Source organism: Cataglyphis hispanica, chromosome 11, assembly GCF_021464435.1.
Source record: "Cataglyphis hispanica isolate Lineage 1 chromosome 11, ULB_Chis1_1.0, whole genome shotgun sequence".
Lineage (NCBI taxonomy): Eukaryota > Metazoa > Arthropoda > Insecta > Hymenoptera > Formicidae > Cataglyphis > Cataglyphis hispanica.
The window spans coordinates 3,907,545-3,924,992 of NC_065964.1; the positions used below are offsets into that span (position 1 = coordinate 3,907,545).

The 17,448-nt window shown below is 35.2% G+C and overlaps 4 protein-coding genes across 4 annotated transcripts in view; 2 read left to right on the forward strand and 2 right to left on the reverse strand.

Annotated features, from left to right (window-relative positions):
- The window catches only part of LOC126852760 (uncharacterized), a 108,680-nt gene that overhangs the window by 37,611 nt on the left and 53,621 nt on the right, over nucleotides 1-17,448 (reverse strand). The gene's annotated exons all lie outside the window — the stretch shown is intronic.
- LOC126852714 (pecanex-like protein 1) lies at nucleotides 114-12,812 on the forward strand. The gene is made up of 15 exons (XM_050597778.1): nucleotides 114-619; nucleotides 939-1,185; nucleotides 1,493-1,771; nucleotides 1,858-2,207; nucleotides 2,333-2,473; nucleotides 2,602-2,849; nucleotides 2,961-3,220; nucleotides 3,645-6,946; nucleotides 7,031-7,492; nucleotides 7,917-8,061; nucleotides 8,306-8,564; nucleotides 8,635-8,988; nucleotides 9,110-9,222; nucleotides 9,506-9,780; nucleotides 10,082-12,812. The coding sequence occupies exons 1-15, from the start codon at nucleotides 467-469 to the stop codon at nucleotides 10,361-10,363; spliced, it is 6,870 nt and encodes a 2,289-aa protein (XP_050453735.1). The 5' UTR covers nucleotides 114-466; the 3' UTR covers nucleotides 10,364-12,812.
- On the reverse strand, nucleotides 12,966-14,653 carry LOC126852766 (thioredoxin, mitochondrial). Its single transcript, XM_050597916.1, has 2 exons — nucleotides 14,514-14,653; nucleotides 12,966-14,355 (listed from the first exon to the last, which is right to left on the reverse strand). Exon 2 carries the CDS (start codon nucleotides 14,227-14,229, stop codon nucleotides 13,798-13,800), a length of 432 nt encoding a protein of 143 aa, XP_050453873.1. The 5' UTR covers nucleotides 14,230-14,355; nucleotides 14,514-14,653; the 3' UTR covers nucleotides 12,966-13,797.
- On the forward strand, nucleotides 15,316-16,953 carry LOC126852762 (uncharacterized). Its single transcript, XM_050597907.1, has 4 exons — nucleotides 15,316-15,865; nucleotides 16,216-16,306; nucleotides 16,379-16,610; nucleotides 16,742-16,953. The coding sequence occupies exons 1-4, from the start codon at nucleotides 15,715-15,717 to the stop codon at nucleotides 16,838-16,840; spliced, it is 573 nt and encodes a 190-aa protein (XP_050453864.1). The 5' UTR covers nucleotides 15,316-15,714; the 3' UTR covers nucleotides 16,841-16,953.

A 17,448-nucleotide genomic window follows, 5' to 3' on the forward strand; every position in this document is an offset into this window, starting at 1 on the left:
AATTCGCGGACTGTCCACAAAATACTGCCGATAAGACAGATCACTTCTATCTTCGAGATTTGTATCTCAACGTCAGTTATTATCGGCAATACTGTAAACTATTTTGTCGACAGTGGCAAATGATAGAAGGTTTCGAGAACAAATGTAAAAGCGCCACAGTCGGCGACGAGTCACATCTCCGCATCTCCCCGTGTGACATCTCTCCGCTCCTCTTTCCCTCGGATTTTTACGGGCCAAGGTTCATCTGTGGTGGTGGTGCGTGGTCTGACCGTGAGCCGTGTGTGCGTCAAATCCATCGATTAACGGGAACACAAAATAAGATGCAACGTCGTCTCGCTGTTCGCTGTGCGTCTGGCCGTGTCGAGGAGCTGACGATACCGAGCGTTATCGCGAGCAAAATCGTCGGACGTTAAGGGACGTTATGGGAAGATGGTGAGACAGCTCGGTCTCCTCGGCCACTGGGAATATGGGTTCGCAAACATTGGAGATTCTGAGACAAGGCGTCTGGGCGAGCCTGACGGGTGGCTGGTTTTACGATCCGCATCTCGATGTTTTCTCCAACACCTTCCACCTATACATCTGGCTGTTCCTGCTTTGTCTGCCGTTCACGATCTATCTGGTAAAAAAAAAACGCGACATCCTGTATGTTTGTGCAGCTGTTTATTTAAAAATTGCATAGGGACCTTTAAATCTCTCGCATAGAGACCTTTAAATTCTTTTTAATTAAATCATCTATTTTTAACTTGAAAAGTCGTCGCAGTTTGATTTATGTCGTTTTTGAAAGAAACACGGCTATAATGTCTGTAAATATATATTTAAAAATCTCTTAAAATGTGTTTATATAGACTTTCTGCCATTGGATAATGAGAAGAGTCATATTTTTTTTTATGTAATTTGCTGTATGACAAGTGTATTAAAGACTGTTTCATGTGTTTTAGTATTTTCCTCCTACATTATATGTTTGGCTGGCATATTGTTCATCATTTGTCGTCGTTTTTGGAACAATAAAGTGTATGAATCACGCTCTACACTGTGTATATGATACAACAGAATGTTTGGAAGAATCAAATCAAACCATCAGTCAACAAAAGTCTGAGAGTGAGAAGAAACGAGCAGGCCATAATAAATCAAGGGAACAGTCACAAGATCAGATGGGCCATGGCATAGAGCTACAAGTTTTGAATGGTTTGAACATTTGTGTGCATAATTTAAAGATCAATTAAATTATCATTATCATATTTGATTTCTCATATGAAAAAAATACTATATATATAGACATCAGATTTTTGAGAGAAGTAACAAAGTTTTTTACATTATAATAACTAAGTTAAATAATTTTTTTTTGTTTAGAAAGATTTACATAAATAATTTATAATAGTATATAATAATATAATAAAATAAATATAATTATATATATTTTTTTATTTGCTGTCCAAAAGAGATTGCATGTGTAATATATTTTTTATTTTTTTTTTTTATAATTTGTCCCTAGGTAAAACAGATACACCACCTGTAGAATGTTCATCACGTAATTCATATATAGAACCAAATATACAGAATGCCGATGCAGATAGCATAACATCTGAATATAATCGTGATAAACCTAGTTCAACCATAGATTTAAAGGTAGAAATACATAGAAAAAACAGTTCGGAAAGTTCGGAAGAGGCGCAGCAACTTAATAAACCAATGGTTACCAGCATTAATGTACATGAAGCTGAATTAGTTTCTGCACAATATCATGAGCCACGTTTTAAGAATATTATAAATGGTAATCAAATATTTAATTGTATCTAATATGCATGTGAACAAATAAAAGAGATAATTAATATAAATGATTGTAATATTTATCTACAGAATGGAAATTGTTGCGACAAAAGTGTGTAGTGATAGCGGAGGAAGATAGACCGGGACCGCGTAAATTATGTCGGCATGCACCTGAGGATTCTAGAAATCGACATTCTAAGCAAAGTCTCGGAAAAACTGGATCGGAGAGTCAAATAAAACAAACTAGTTCTTTAGAATTGGAACATCCTGGTGACGATTATCCATACTGGAAATCCAACCAAAGCGTTCGTAGACTCAACTCCAATTCCATACCAATGGAACCACATCTGATAAATGATCATCCGCAGAGCTTAGAAATTATATCAAAAAAGGGAGATACAGACAACAATAAAATTTCGTCTCATCCACAATCGTTAGAGGTAAAAATCTCTACCTTATTTCTAAATTTCATTAATATTTTGAATATGGATGTGTAAATAATGTTTGAAATTTTTATAGCATCTTGTTTCTTAATGAGATAAAAAATGTCATTTCTAATTTGAAGGTCATTACAAAAAAACCGCATCAACAACTGGTACATCCACAAAGTCTTGAAACAATTGGTGCTACTAGTAAAAATATAAATAATACTGATGATAATAACCTGCCCCTTCATCCCCAAAGTCTTGAAACAATTAACAAAAAGGTAAACAATTATTATAAAGTATTTTTTTTTGTTTTATAAAGTATCTTTTTACGCATAAGTATTTTATCTCAAGATATATATTTATAATATAAATAAAACGTAGAATGTTGAATGTTGAAATATTGAAGGTCTTACCACAAAACACATTGAAGAGAAACCAGTTACAACTCTTACCATATCTTAGTTATGGATCTGAAATAGTGCATCCAATAGCTGAACAGAGCGATGAACAATTTGCTAATGAAAGTTCAGGAGGATTCAGTCTGCGAGACTCTTATAGCCCATTACTTACGCGGAAAAACATGAACGATGCAAACGCTACATCTAATAGAGACAGAAGTCTCAGTGCCGGCAGATTCGAAGATAGATTTTCGAGGTATTCTCCAATGATGTGTATCATCAAATATAACACAGACATTTTAATGTCTTATTTAAACATATATTAAAGCGCGCTCATATTGATATTATCTTTTATATTATCTTCTAGGTTTAACGACGACAATGGAATAGACAATAACTCAGCAAACTCTCGAGATGCTTTGCTTGATGAATCAAAATCTGGTGTGAAAAGAAGATATAGTAATGCCAGCCAGAGCAGTCATGAATTTTCAGACGGTGAAAAAAGTAAGGAGAAGCGATTGGATAAATCCAAGAATGCGGAAGATCCACTCAATTCAGGAAGCGTAGTCGGAATAGATTGGTTATTCGAGAGCGGAGATTGTCCGGTGGAGCCATGGACGAGTAAGAGTAAGTTTAATGTAAACAAAAACATGCTTCTTAGGTAAAGAAAAAAAATCTAGTCCAATTATTTTTTGCTATGCAAGCTTTATACTATTACGTTTTTCTAATTCGTGCTGCCAGTATTTTGGACTTTCACTCGCTCTGATGATACGGATACGTCAGAAAGCCTACAAACGGCTAGTACAGATTGTAAGTTGGACGTATTGTAGAGCTAAAATATCGTTGAGAAGATAAGTTTAAAAATTCACGATAGATTTGATAGGCTGATGAGCATTTATTTAGCACTTCGCGTATAATTCTTAATTCACGATAACATTCAACATGATATTTATGATAAAATAAATTTTAAAACTGACTGAGCTTTTAGCGCTGATCAAACTATAGAATCGACGAAAATTTTCTAAGTACTTTTTTTTACTGATTTGTGTAGATCTTCACACTAAAGAACCTGATTCAGGATCATCCAGTACAACCACTCTCAGTATCGAGAACGAGGTAAAGCGAAAACTGCTGCCGCAGCTGGAAGTGGACAATACCACCAAGCGCCATCAGGGAGCGATCCCCAAGCAAAGCCGTCCAAAACCCGCCGCGTCGGACGCTACAGATGACAATATTGTGTCGAGCGTCGAACAACCGCGAGAGAATTTCAAACGTTATCTTGAAGTACGACGGGAGAAGGCCAGAAGGCGAGCTGGTAAATTCGAGCAGACTAGCGGTTCGAACAACGAGTTAAGCACGCTCTTACCGAATCCGGCGCCACCGTTGCTAGCAGCGTTACTGAACAATTCCGGCCGCGATCTGCCTGGTCAATCGAGCGCCGCATCATCGGAAATGCGACTAAGTCGTAGCTCCGAGAATCGGAACTCTCGCAGCAGGTATGGACGATTAAAACATCCTAATCGTACTCATCGTGGACCGCGCAGCATGTCTAATCGCGACGACAATGTTGTGCCGTTGACCGCGTTGTTTGGTCTGATTTCTAGTGGCGAATATCACTTAGCCACTAATCAAAACGACACCTCGGAGGGAGCTGTGCATTACTTTCGCGACGATAATGGTCGCTGGCTAGCCTACACGTTTGACGAAAAAGGTTGTTCAGACGTGGCTGCCGCGGCGGCGATGACACAAATGCCTGCTAATCCGCACAATGAGAAATTGCTAAACACTCTACTGCGTCAGCAACTCAATCAGAATATACACTACGATGCTACGAATTGGGAGCTTGCTGATTCGCTTAGTAACAGTTATAGCAGTTTATCGCTCAACTCTGCCGGTCTAACGGTGATAATTGACACACCGCCAGTACTGTCGAGTCCGGCGAGCAATCAGACCAAAACGCAGAGCTCGCCGCCGTCGAATCTAATTTCCTCGAACACTGGCAGCTCAAATCAATGCACGCTCGGCGAGAATTCGGAACGCGAACACTTTCATCATACGCTAATCGCGCGCTCAGACTCGATGGCCGACAGAAATCGAAGGTTACAGAATCTACTGGGCAATATGACTCTGAATCAGTATCAGTCGGATCCCAATAGCCGCATGCCTGTACTGACATTGCCGCATCAGGAACCCGACATAAATACGAGTCTGTCATGGAATCGCTTCGTCGATGGCCTGGATGGCTCTGATGGCTCCAAACCTAAGCAAACCAGACACTACTACAAATGGAAAATCGGCAAGCTACCACATGTCAAGGTGCGCTTTGATCGTCTCGCCCTGCTAGCTCTGCTCGATCGTAACTTGACCGTGTTAGAGACCATCGTATCTACATTCCTGGCGGGCACGGTCGCAGGACTGGGCCTTCTGCTGCTTCAACAGGGCTTCTATCGGGACATCTTTGCATTTATATTCTGCTTCGTGACGGCCGGCTGCCAGTACTCACTACTCAAATCGGTCCAGCCCGATGCCGCATCGCCCACGCATGGCTTTAATCGCATTATAGTGTTCTCCAGGCCTGCGTACTACATTTTGTGCTCGATTCTGATTCTGATCTTTAACGAGATACTGAGGAACTTTAAATCGTCTGATTTTCGCGTCTACGGATTGCGCGTCGCTGATTATGATCTTATACTGCAAGTGCGAAACGTTCTGCTAATATTTTTGCTGTGTTTTCCGATCGTGTTCTCCTTAGGATTATTTCCACAGATCAATACGTTCCTCATGTACGTCTGCGAACATTTGGATATTCATATATTTGGTGGCAACGCGACCACTAGTCTGGTGTCATCGTTATACTGTCTATGCCGCAGCTTAGTCGCCGTCCTTATCCTTTATGGATTCGCCTATGGCGCGCTCCTCGAGCCCAAGTCCTCGCAGCATATTTTATTCTCCATATTCGTTGGTCTGCTCGTCGCGATATCTTATCATTTGAGCCGATCGTCCTCTGATCCAACTGTGATATGGGATATCCTCAAGACGAATTTATGGCCACTAGAGATAGGAGACCGATATGTGGAGGAGAAGGAAGCGAAAATTATCGAGAATACATCGTCGCAACGTGACAATGTGGCTGCGAGTTATAAAGAGGCCAAAAGTAAGTTGTCTGGCAGGAAGAAGGATGTGAAAATCAAAGTGGGTGAACAAATGTCGGACACCGAACTGGTAGATCCGTTACCGGAGAAGCTCCGTCTAACCGTAAACGCCAGACTAAAGAACGACGTAATCGTATGCGCGGTAATTGGCACTCTGTCTTTCGGTATTCATCGTACGACAGTGTTTACTGCTCTACAACCGGAACTCAATCCGGTATTATGTAGCATTGTCAGCTGCCTGGGTTTTCTTCTACATTATATTGTGCCGCAGCTACGCAAGCAGCTGCCGTGGCTGTGCCTATCAAGGCCGGTGTTGCGCAGCCATGAGCACGCGCAATTTGAAGTGCGCGAGCCAGTGAGAATCATGTGGTTTGAGAAGGCTTACGTATGCCTGTGCTTTCTCGAACGAAACATTCTTTATCCGGTTGTCTTCCTAGGCGCGCTCACCGAATGTTCGTCGAAGATCGCAGACAAATTTGGCGAGAGCGTGGGCGCGCTCATTGTCGTCGTGTGCGGTCTCAAGTCCCTCAGATCGGCGTACTCAGACCCGTCCACACGCTACCTCGTCCTAGTCTTCGCGGTGCTTTTCTTCCAACTAGACTTTAGTAATTTGAGCGAAACATTCCTGATGGACTACTTTGTTACGGGAATCGCGTTCGCCAAGATCCACGAACTACTTCTGAAGATACGTTTCGTCGTCACGTACATCGCGCCCTGGCAAATCACTTGGGGCAGTGCATTCCATGCGTTTGCCCAACCCTTCTCCGTGCCACACTCGGCGATGCTCTTCCTCCAGGCCGGCATCTCAGCGATGCTCAGCACGCCTCTAAATCCGTTGCTAGGCAGCGCGATTTTCATCTCGTCGTACGTACGACCCGTCAAGTTCTGGGAGAGAGACTACAAGACCAGGAGGGTGGACCATTCAAACACGCGAATGTCCTCGCATTTGGAGCGCAATCTGGGAGCCGACGACAACAATCTAAACTCGATATTTTACGAACAACTCACGCGCTCTCTCCAGCACAGTCTCTGCGGTGATCTCGCACTCGGTCGATGGGGAAACGTGGAGCAGGGCGACTGCTTTCTGCTCGCGTCAGATTATTTGAACTGCTTGGTGCATATAATTCAATTGGGTAATGGACTGGTGACATTTCAGCTCAGAGGTCTCGAATTCCGAGGGACATATTGCCAGCAAAGAGAGGTACATTCGAAATTCTACGATTTTTTTTTTTACATTTTAACTTTTTGAACTTGAATGCCAACATGACTTTTTATCTATTTTTAGGTGGAAGCAATCTCGGAGGGTATCGAGGACAACGACAACTGCTGCTGCTGCGAAATGGGTCATCTGTCGAATGTACTTAGCGTGAACGCGGCCTTCAGTCAACGCTGGCTCGCTTGGGAAGTCGCGAGTGCCAAATATGTGCTCGAAGGATATTCGATTTCCGACAATTCGGCGGGTTCTATGCTGCAGGTGTTTGAGTTTCGCAAGGTGTTGGTTACTTACTATGTCAAGAGTATCGTCTTCTACGCCGTGAAGTCGCCCAAGCTGAAGCAGTGGCTCGAAAATCCAGACATTGTCGATGCGCTCAAGCCAACGCTCGACAAGAACTTTGTTGATCTCGATCCCGTTTTTAATGTAAATATCGACGAAGATTTTGACTTCCGAGCGAGCGGTATCACGCGGAACAGCTTCTGCAATGTTTATCTCGACTGGATACAATATTGCGCTGGTAAACAAGATAAGGTGATACATTAGTAATATTCATATTATTTCGTCAGTTTAATACTAAAATAACAAAACTTAGAAAATTTTGACATTATCTACATACATTAATGCGTTAATCATTCGAAAAAATATGGAGATGATTGCATCTTTTGGTACTGTAAATATGTAGATAAATAATTTAAATTTTGTACAATATCGATCTGAGGCTACGAGATGTATTTATTTCTTAATTGCAGGAGAAAAAAAATTATATAAAAAATTATTTAAAGTATAAGTAAGATTTATAAAAAATTATACATTCTCAAAGTATTAAAATGACGATTTTATAGTACTAAGGAGATGAACAATTAAATGGAAAATTTTATAGTATGCTAAAGAAATGATTTATTTATATGAAAATCATAATTTTTTTTAAATATATTTCACGTTATTATGCTTTCAGTCGCTGGATAGAACACGTGATTCATATCTCGTATCTCTGTGTCTCTCATTGAGTCTGTTAGGAAGACGCGTGTTAGGTGCTGCATCTCACAACACATTATCGGGTGTTGAATTCTTTCTCTACGGGCTACACGCGTTATTTAAAGGTATAATACTTTGTTTTTGTATTCTAAAAATTGTTTTTTTACAAATGTTATACATTTTTTAACATAATATATTTAAATTCCCTGATATATTTAATGTATAATGTTCGCGCGTCCTAAAATAATTTTTTGGTTGCTTTTTTTATGGTTGCATTTCTCTGCTTAAATTATGAAATGAGTTTTTCTTTGAACTTCTACAACTAGTGGTATATCCTGCACATACACAAATATTTATATATGATGATAGGAGATTTTCGGATAACGTCAGTTCGCGACGAATGGGTGCTGCACGATGTCGATTTATTGCGCAGCGTGGTCGCTAAGGGAATAAGAATGGCCTTGAAACTGCATCAAGATCATTTTATGAGTCCGGAACAATACATCGAATCGCCAGCGCTCTTTGAGGCTATTGACAATCATGATCAGAATCTCGTCATCAGTCATGAGGCAGATCCACTTTGGAGGAACGCAGTCTTGAGTGGTGCGCCCAGCCTTTTGGCACTCAGGTTTGCATTATAATTCAAAGTATATGAAATGCACTACATTGCGATTAACATAAACATTCGAAACTTTCAGACATGTACTCGATGACGGTATAGACGAGTACAAAGTAATAATGCTTAACAAACGTTACTTGAGCTTCCGAGTGATCAAGATGAATCGCGAGTGTGTCCGCGGACTCTGGGCCGGCCAACAGCAGGAATTGGTATACCTGAGGAATAGAAATCCAGAGCGCGGTTCTATACAGAATGCCAAACAAGCACTGAGAAATATAATCAACAGTTCTTGCGACCAGCCGATTGGATATCCGATTTATGTCTCTCCGTTGACGACCAGTTACGCCGAGACCAACGAACAATTGTGCTCGATAATCGGAGGACCATTGACTTTTGGTACCATAAAAAGCACCGTGTTGAAATTGTGGAGAAGGTACATACGTATAGAATGAAGATAATTTTTCGCCTCTAACTGATTTATGTCTCGATTCAATTTATTAATTCAACTTTTAATTTAAATTGGAATCTAATAATTCAACATTGCATGTTTCTAGAATAAGAAGAAGATGTGGTCAAGGTTGTTCCTCGGGTGGCACTGGCTCCCAAGATGATGGAGGTTTCGGGAATGACGGAGTATACGCGATGACTACTTACAACATACACTCTGGTATTTACAATTATTAATCAATCAGTTTAGTTAATTCTTTGATGCACTGTTAATTATTTCATTGAACTTAATATAAGAAAAAAATTTATAATTATATTTAAAATTATAGTTAAGATACAGTAGATACAATCAGAATAGACCGTAACCTCTGTCTTTTTTTTAAGTCTTTTAAGATATCTTAATTCTTTTTTTGCTATATTAAAAATTTGATTTTTTAATGATTTTCAACATTGATGCAATAGATATATATTTTCATACTTATTATACATGCTTACGAATGTAGGCTATGCTCAATCGGGTCATAATACTTCTGGTTCGCAATCGATGGAATCTGGCTGTCAGATCGGCGGTTCGACTGGTCGAGGATCTCTCGGTCGTGCGAATACAGGTTCTCTTGGTGGTAACAGAGGCTCACTCGCTTCCGTCGGGAAACCAACCAGTTCAACCCTCGCCAGCCTGGCTGGATTGCTCAGTAATAGCGATATTAAAACGGAAACGAAGAGCGAGACAAGTTTCTCTAGCAAGCTCGAGAAAGAGGAAGTTTTTCAAAGAGTTCGCGTAAGTATTTTAACAGCATTCATATTTATTATATTATTTATTATATTATTTTATATCGATTCTTCTGATGAATTAAATATAAAATTTCTAAGTTCTATCTATCCTATTAACCGTTTACAGGGAAAGATCTCTGACATGTTAAATTACGTTTGAATTTGTACTTTATTGAAATGTATTTTATTATTTAATACTATTATGCGCGCGGTTGTTACAAATTATCTAAATCAACTTTGCATATACAAAATTAGAATGACATGAAGATCGAAGTTCTTTTTACATGAGTCGCAACTGTTGTTCACAGATTATGGATCCTAATCAAGTATACGACGCGATCAATTTGGGTCGGCGTATAGACGTGATTTGGCCAGACGAGAGAATGCGACAGCAAGGTGGTCGTTCCGGCTGGCAACATTGGGTACCAGAGAGAGGTATGGAGGGTTGCGTGGTTCACCGTTGGTCACCGAATCATCGCGATCCTAATCGACGTTCGCATGTCGACAAAGTCATCCTACTCATAAAGATCGAGGATAAATACGTGCCGATAGCTGAGCAAGGCGTACGAGATTTAGGAGCAGAGGTTTAGTAAAATATTTTTTTTCGGAATTAGTGTAATAACGTGCGATAATGGCTTTTGTACTCATTAGCACGATCGCTCTTAGATCTGCAGTGGGCAATAGCGCATATATATTCAACAATTAGAAATTTTCAAATAAGAATCTCTAAATGCTATTGGATTTTAAATCCCAATGTGATTTGTAATTGAAATTACTACTTTATTAGTGTTTCGATTCATTTTGTAAGAAAATGAGTTGTTAGTTTCTCATGGTTGTACTAATTTAATCAAAGAATTTTTAATGAAAATGTTTTTGCAAATCATAACCGGAGAGCGGAGGTGCGGATTATTAAACTAGAAACCTCAAAGAAATAGTTGCATATATAAAATATGAACTATTTTTATTATGTAATTTTTCTATCACTTTTATCATGACATTTTTCTTTGAAAATATGTATGGCTAAGATTCTTATTTAAAGATTTCTAGTATCAATGCGACGAAAGTGCAAAATAATGTGAACAAATGTATCATATTGACAATGTTGAATACTAGTTTCATACTTCCACAAAGTCAATACTCGCCATTAGAACATAAATCGAAGGACTCTGATCAGCGATAATACTTAATTACATAAAATATTTAACTTATCTATTGACAGGTTTCACTGCAATTATAACATTATAAGATTGAGCATTTTTTTCAGGATATAGACATGTACATATTTTTCACTTGCTTATGTAAGACTGTCTAAAATTTTCTTCGAATCTTAGCATGCTGTCTCGTTCCAAATTTTTTAGATTTTTTTTCATTTTTGTTAATCTTGTACTTAGAATTTTCATCAGATATGATTTATTAGAATTTCTTGTCAGATTTATATATATATATATATATTTTTTTTTTTTCATTTTGATCATCATTGTTGTTAAAGTTTTACTTTTCAAACGTTTCTACAGGAAACGCCAACGTGTTAAATGAATCGAAAATTGTAAAGCCCTGTGTAGAGAAGGAAATGGAGGGAAAGAAATATGAGAATATTTTATCACCTTGTAAGTATCGTAAATACATATGTATATTGTTACTTCTCGCGAATCGCACGAGAAGACCGCTAATCGCCAAGTTATTCAATACAAAACTAAATTGTATCATGTTGTACTATATACTGTATATTATATGATAACTATATTAGTTTATGTCCTCACCGAATGCGGAGCAGACGTTACTTGTTGCCCAATGTATATCTAGATTACTCAATTATCGGTTAAAAGAAAAGGTAACGTTCGAACACGTTCCTCTTCCATTAATCTATAATATAAATGCGATATATATTTTTGGCGGTTGATATGGAAAAGAATAAGAAATGTTCTGAATAATGGAACTATACTATTTATGAATATGTAACAATGTATTATATAAGAGCAGGAGGAAAAGGGAATCTCTCTTAAATATACTGTTGCTATATAGGTCGTATTCAGTAGATTACATATGACAAATGGTATCGATAGACTCTTTGTACATAAAAATATCATTCGTGTTTTTCTACAAAAGATTTTGTTACACGATTCTCTTTTTTAAAGTAGATAATGTAGATAAGTTGTAAATATCTTATATTGCGCATACCATCGCAGACCTCGAAGCGTCCAGAATATTATTCTATTCGAGCGTGTGTTATTTCACGGGGCCACACACGATAGAACATATCCGCGTGCACTGATATAGCGGTTATTATATCCCTCGCTTCACTTCCATATGCCCATGTACAAAAGTTCAGTCGAAATCACATGGCATTACTTAATTATATATGAACTGATAAAATTGTTAATCTCGCGACGGTGCATTTATATCTGAGATACATCTTGTTAAATCAAATAAGGGTACCATGTATAAATGCACTGGTGTGCTCCAAGGGCAATGAAACGTCTACGCTGTTATTCTTGAAAGAAAGTTATCAAATTGTTTATTTTTTTTCTTTTTAATTTTGTATATATGTTTATAAATTAATCTTGCTTTACTTGTTTCACGTCATAAATGTTATAAACGAATTCGAAAACGTCTATATACTGGTTATTTAAATAATAAGGAACGGTTGCTTGCAAAAATTCTGTAAATCCATATATATAGCTCGCTCACATTCGACGCCGTGTAGAAAAAAGAAAAAAAAATATATATATCGTAGATAAAAGGAAAAAAAGTTTTTTGCAAGTGACCACAGAATCACAGCATTGCCTTATCGTGGTGTCTTAAGAAACACCTGACTGATGACGAAAAAGATTATATAGCTAGTCTTTTAATTGTTGGTATAACATACACATTTATGTATCGCTTGCTGCCGAAAGACGCGGGAGAGAGAAGTTATGTGAAGTGTAATAATCTTTATTATATCTCTGGCCTACTATATCTTTAATGAACAGTACTTTCATACACTGATTGTACACACAATGATCTTATATGATCAAGAATAAATGAGAAACTGAAATTTGATTAGATGATTTATCTCGATTGCACTGCCACAGAAGATACACATCGCGACTTACATCTAAACCATCGTTAAAATAATTATTCTCTTAACCTCTCTTTATTAACTGTCTGAAATTAATTTATACACTTTTTACAATTTGAATTATTCGTTTAAATTAGAAATATTGAGAATATTTTTCTTTTAATGGAATTAATCTATTAAGAAAAAATATATAGATATATGTGTATATATACATATAAAATAAGCATATTTAAAAAATATTTGTCAAATATTTATCTTCATAATAACGCAATTCAAATCACATTGCAAATTTATTATCATCGCACACAATTTGTTATTGAATTGACTTGTAAAGTGTTTTTTATTACATGCCATATATAAATATTGAGTGAATGAATAAAATTATTTCAATAATGTATTGAAAAAAGTCGTGTCTAAAAAGATGTATATCACAAGTGCTTGGACAAGTTTACAAGTTCTACAATAGTTCTAATACTCTTTAAGATATCATGATTTGTATAATACAAGATTCTATTGAATTTTTTTCAATATTTCAAGCACAAACCGCTATTTGCTAATATCCTTTTGGTCGATTCAAGAATATAGGCTGCTGAGCATGCTCTGTGTTAGAGTATGTTTCTATATAGAAGAATACAAATATTTCAATACAACCTGAACAGATTTATATATATATATATATATATATATGTGTGTGATGATGTGTGTGTGTGTTAGCTTCATGTTATTATATCATGTTAGTATATTATATAATGAAGATTATCACTATATATGCTATTTTAAAACATAAATATATATCTAAAATCTTTAAGTTATATAATGCAGCTTATCTGATAATGATTAGATTAAGAAAGGCCGTAAGTCTCGGACGAAATAGCTTGAAATATTACATATTTTCTCTATAAATACATTCACAATAGAAAATGGAAGCATGAAATGTGTATTATATAATTTACAATGCTATCATGATTAAGACTTAGTATCTTTGTTATCTATAGTATTTATTGGTCCTTCGTGTATTAGCTTTTGTATTAAATTCTCTATCATCTCATTATTGACTAAGCCGATAAATTTATCTACGACTAAGCCATTTGAAATCGCTATTACTGCAGGTACAGCTTTCACTTCAAAGACGTGCACTAATTCAGGATTTTCTTCTACGTCGATTATAGCCAGATCTAACTTGTCCATAGGTTCTATAAGTTCTATCAACTTGGGTGTCAATATTTTGCATGGATCACACCAATCTGCGTGAAAATTGACTATCACTGGCACTGTGCCATTCATTACCTTATTCACAAAATCATTGTTATTGCTTATGTCATAACGCTTATTATTTTGGTGAAATAATGAAATACGTCTCACCACAGATGGTATGCAATTTCTTATACTGCACAACATTGTTTTTTCTTTTAAACGCGTTACTTCTAATATAAATAAAAGATCAATAGCTAAACAGATGAATATCACATTTATAAATTAAATCTTGCATATATTGAAGATCATCATATTTGTCAGCAAAAATATCTATAAAAAAAGAAGATTGTTATTATTGTTAGTTATGTACAACAGTGCAGTGTTTATATGCAGATAAATCTTTCTTATCACAATATATAATCATTATAAGTTTCAATTTTATCATAATACTAACATATATTCCTGTACATTATTAATTAAAAACATACCAAAGGGTCTAAACAACCCAACTGGATATCCTAACTGGTCTAATAGTTTCCACCAATCCAAATTTGATATATCCAATGAGAGAAATTGCCGCCGAGATAGATAATAAAATCAGAAGCGTAATGCGCCAAATGAAAAGTCGATCATATACCTACAAAACAAAAATTTATTTAGTCTTATGTTTTGTGATTTTGTTCAATTATATGATTTCCATAATAAAAATGACCATGCTTGTATTATTTTTATATATTGTGTATATGATATATATATATATATATATATATATATATATATATATATATATATATATATATTAATAATGTTATATATATTAATAAATATTTCAGTAATGCAATCCCATAAAAGTAATTTAAAAGCTCTCGCAACACTATTTTTTTTATTACAAAATAAATATCGCCAATTAATTTCTAACAGAAACAGAGCGATTAATACGACGATTGTAATCATTGTACTCGAAATGTTCTCTCTCCCCCTTTTTTTGATATATTGAAGACAGGTTAGTTCTTTTCGAACACTGATATTATCCGATCACAGGAAACATACATAATCGATATTATATAAATATATTTCTGGGATTATACCTTGTTCTTCGTGGGCGCGGATTTCTCTGACGCACGCGGCACGCTAATCAAAATAATCGTAATCGCGCTCACGAACAGTATAGCGATCGCGCCGACCTTCTTCTCGACGCGCAACGATATCACGAATATTAACGCGGCCACTACCCACAAACTGAGGATAATGAATAATCCTACGCCGATGCCGAGTATCAAGGTGGTCATATCGTCATAATTCTTCGAAGGGGGAAAATAATACGACAAAACTGTCAGAGGACGGGAGATGTGCACTTGACAGCGCGCGTCTTATCGATCTCCTCTATTCTAAGAATCTCTATTCTAAATTCTCCCCTCTATTTCAAGTCAGCTGTTTTTTCCCCTAAATTGATTGATTCTTCTCTCCTACTTTTCGACCGCTTAAGGTCCCTTTCCCTTTCTGTATACGAAAATAATTACATCGAAATTGATTGTAGAATTGTCCTGATTGTCCTTCTTTTATCTAATAAACACAGCTAAACTGAGAAATTTTCCCTAATGTAATATCTGTATAATCTATCTGTAGTGAAGAGCTAAGAAGTTGAAATTTTCTGTTGATTTTTTGAATGAAAACTTGTCACTTTTCAACATGGACAAATATAATTCTCTTGGATTTAGTAAGCACACCGAGACATTATTACGTGGTTTAGGAGGATCTGATTTAATAAAGGAATTTAAAAGAAAAGATATATCTACTGATGTTTTGCATAAATTAACAAAGGAAGATTTCATACGACTTGGTAATATCTTTACTTTGATAATTATATCAATGTTTTATGTTGATGTACTTTTATTTATAGAGATTTGTTGTTCTTGTGATTATGATATGAATTCTTGTGATTAATATCCAGTATGCATATTTCTATTAAAATCTAATAAAAGAAAAAATGTTAAAATTTACATATTACAAAATTTAATATAATGCAAAAAAAATGATTATTATTTTATAATATAATTTCTATACATTTTATACTTTTTTTAGTTAGATAATGAATAATTATTATCTTCTTTAATATAAACAATAATTAAAATTTTAAAAACAAAGATATATATATATTAATTGATACTTAATAATGGTTTGTTTTTCTAGGTGCTGATGAACATCTTGCAGAAAACATGTTTCGTGCTCTATATATTTCAAAGGAAAAGATTCCAAATATGAAGTTAAAGCCTCATCAAAGGTACTAAATTATTATTGAGAAGCTCATCTTCTACCTATAATATAGTATTGAATCTAACAGTAAATTTTTTAGGATTTCTGATAAAATAGAAATATTGAAAATAGGAAAGAGACAGTTTGATGTAATTCAAGCTTTTGTAGCATACTGTAGAGTTAAGTTACAAAAAAAAAGAATCAATTCTTTTATTGAATCTGATGAAGCCTTAAGTGCTTCCAAAGTTCTATGTCTTGCCGCTGATTCTATTCTTAAGGAAGTTAATGAAGCTGAATTAAAATTGAAAGAACTGGAAGCTGTGATAATTATGGTATATATACATTAATATGAATTTCTACTATATTTATAAGCATCTGTTAATATGATATTAATTAAATATTGTTATAATAATAATTTAAAGAAATTTAAACATATAACTAAATTTTATTTTATTTTTTACAGCCTAAAAATAGCAGAAAGTATTCTTATGTGTCATATAGCATTCCAATCGGTGGATTATGCATTGCAACATATATATTATTCAACAAATTTTTGAAATAAAAAGTTTTATAGGATGATGCACAAGATATTATATGTATAACTATATTATTATATAGATTGTAAGTTATTATTTTTTTAGAAAAAAATGTTCTTTTGGAAATATATAAGATAAATATTTTTAATAACTGGCTTTAATTTAATAATATTAGATCAAAGTAATTTGATCTAATATCATTCTGCAATATATTTCTCCAAATTCTCCTATAAAGTTCAATATTCAGAGAAGACATATTTTAAACAATATTTCATAAATTAACTGAGATAATTAAATAGAGTAATAAATGGTATCCTGTTTTCAAAATTAGTTAATTAACATTTATTAGTTCGCCTTTTTTAAGTATGTAAACTCAATTAAGAAGGATGAGAAAGTCAATGGGAAATTGAAGAAAACAGAAAATAATAACAAAAATTCTATTTAAAAGCAATATTATAAACTTTTATATATATATATATATATATATATATATATATATATATATTTATTTATTTAGTTATTTATTTATTTTAAATTGTATTTCATATATTGTGCAATATATCATCTTATTATTTTTAAAGAGTCTAGATTTGTGGCACATTTTAATTATTCAAGACATATTTGCTTTCCTCTT

Bases quoted from the DNA above. Each gene is read 5' to 3' on its own strand.
- LOC126852714 (XM_050597778.1), top strand. From the start codon at position 467: ATGGGTTCGCAAACATTGGAGATTCTGAGACAAGGCGTCTGGGCGAGC. The intron at 2,208-2,332 runs GTAAAAATCTCT...TCTAATTTGAAG, and splicing joins CTCATCCACAATCGTTAGAG to GTCATTACAAAAAAACCGCA. The intron at 8,062-8,305 runs GTATAATACTTT...ATATGATGATAG, and splicing joins GCTACACGCGTTATTTAAAG to GAGATTTTCGGATAACGTCA.
- LOC126852766 (XM_050597916.1), bottom strand. From the start codon at position 14,229: ATGTTGTGCAGTATAAGAAATTGCATACCATCTGTGGTGAGACGTATT.
- LOC126852762 (XM_050597907.1), top strand. From the start codon at position 15,715: ATGGACAAATATAATTCTCTTGGATTTAGTAAGCACACCGAGACATTA. The intron at 15,866-16,215 runs GTAATATCTTTA...TTGTTTTTCTAG, and splicing joins GGAAGATTTCATACGACTTG to GTGCTGATGAACATCTTGCA. The intron at 16,611-16,741 runs GTATATATACAT...TATTTTTTACAG, and splicing joins TGGAAGCTGTGATAATTATG to CCTAAAAATAGCAGAAAGTA.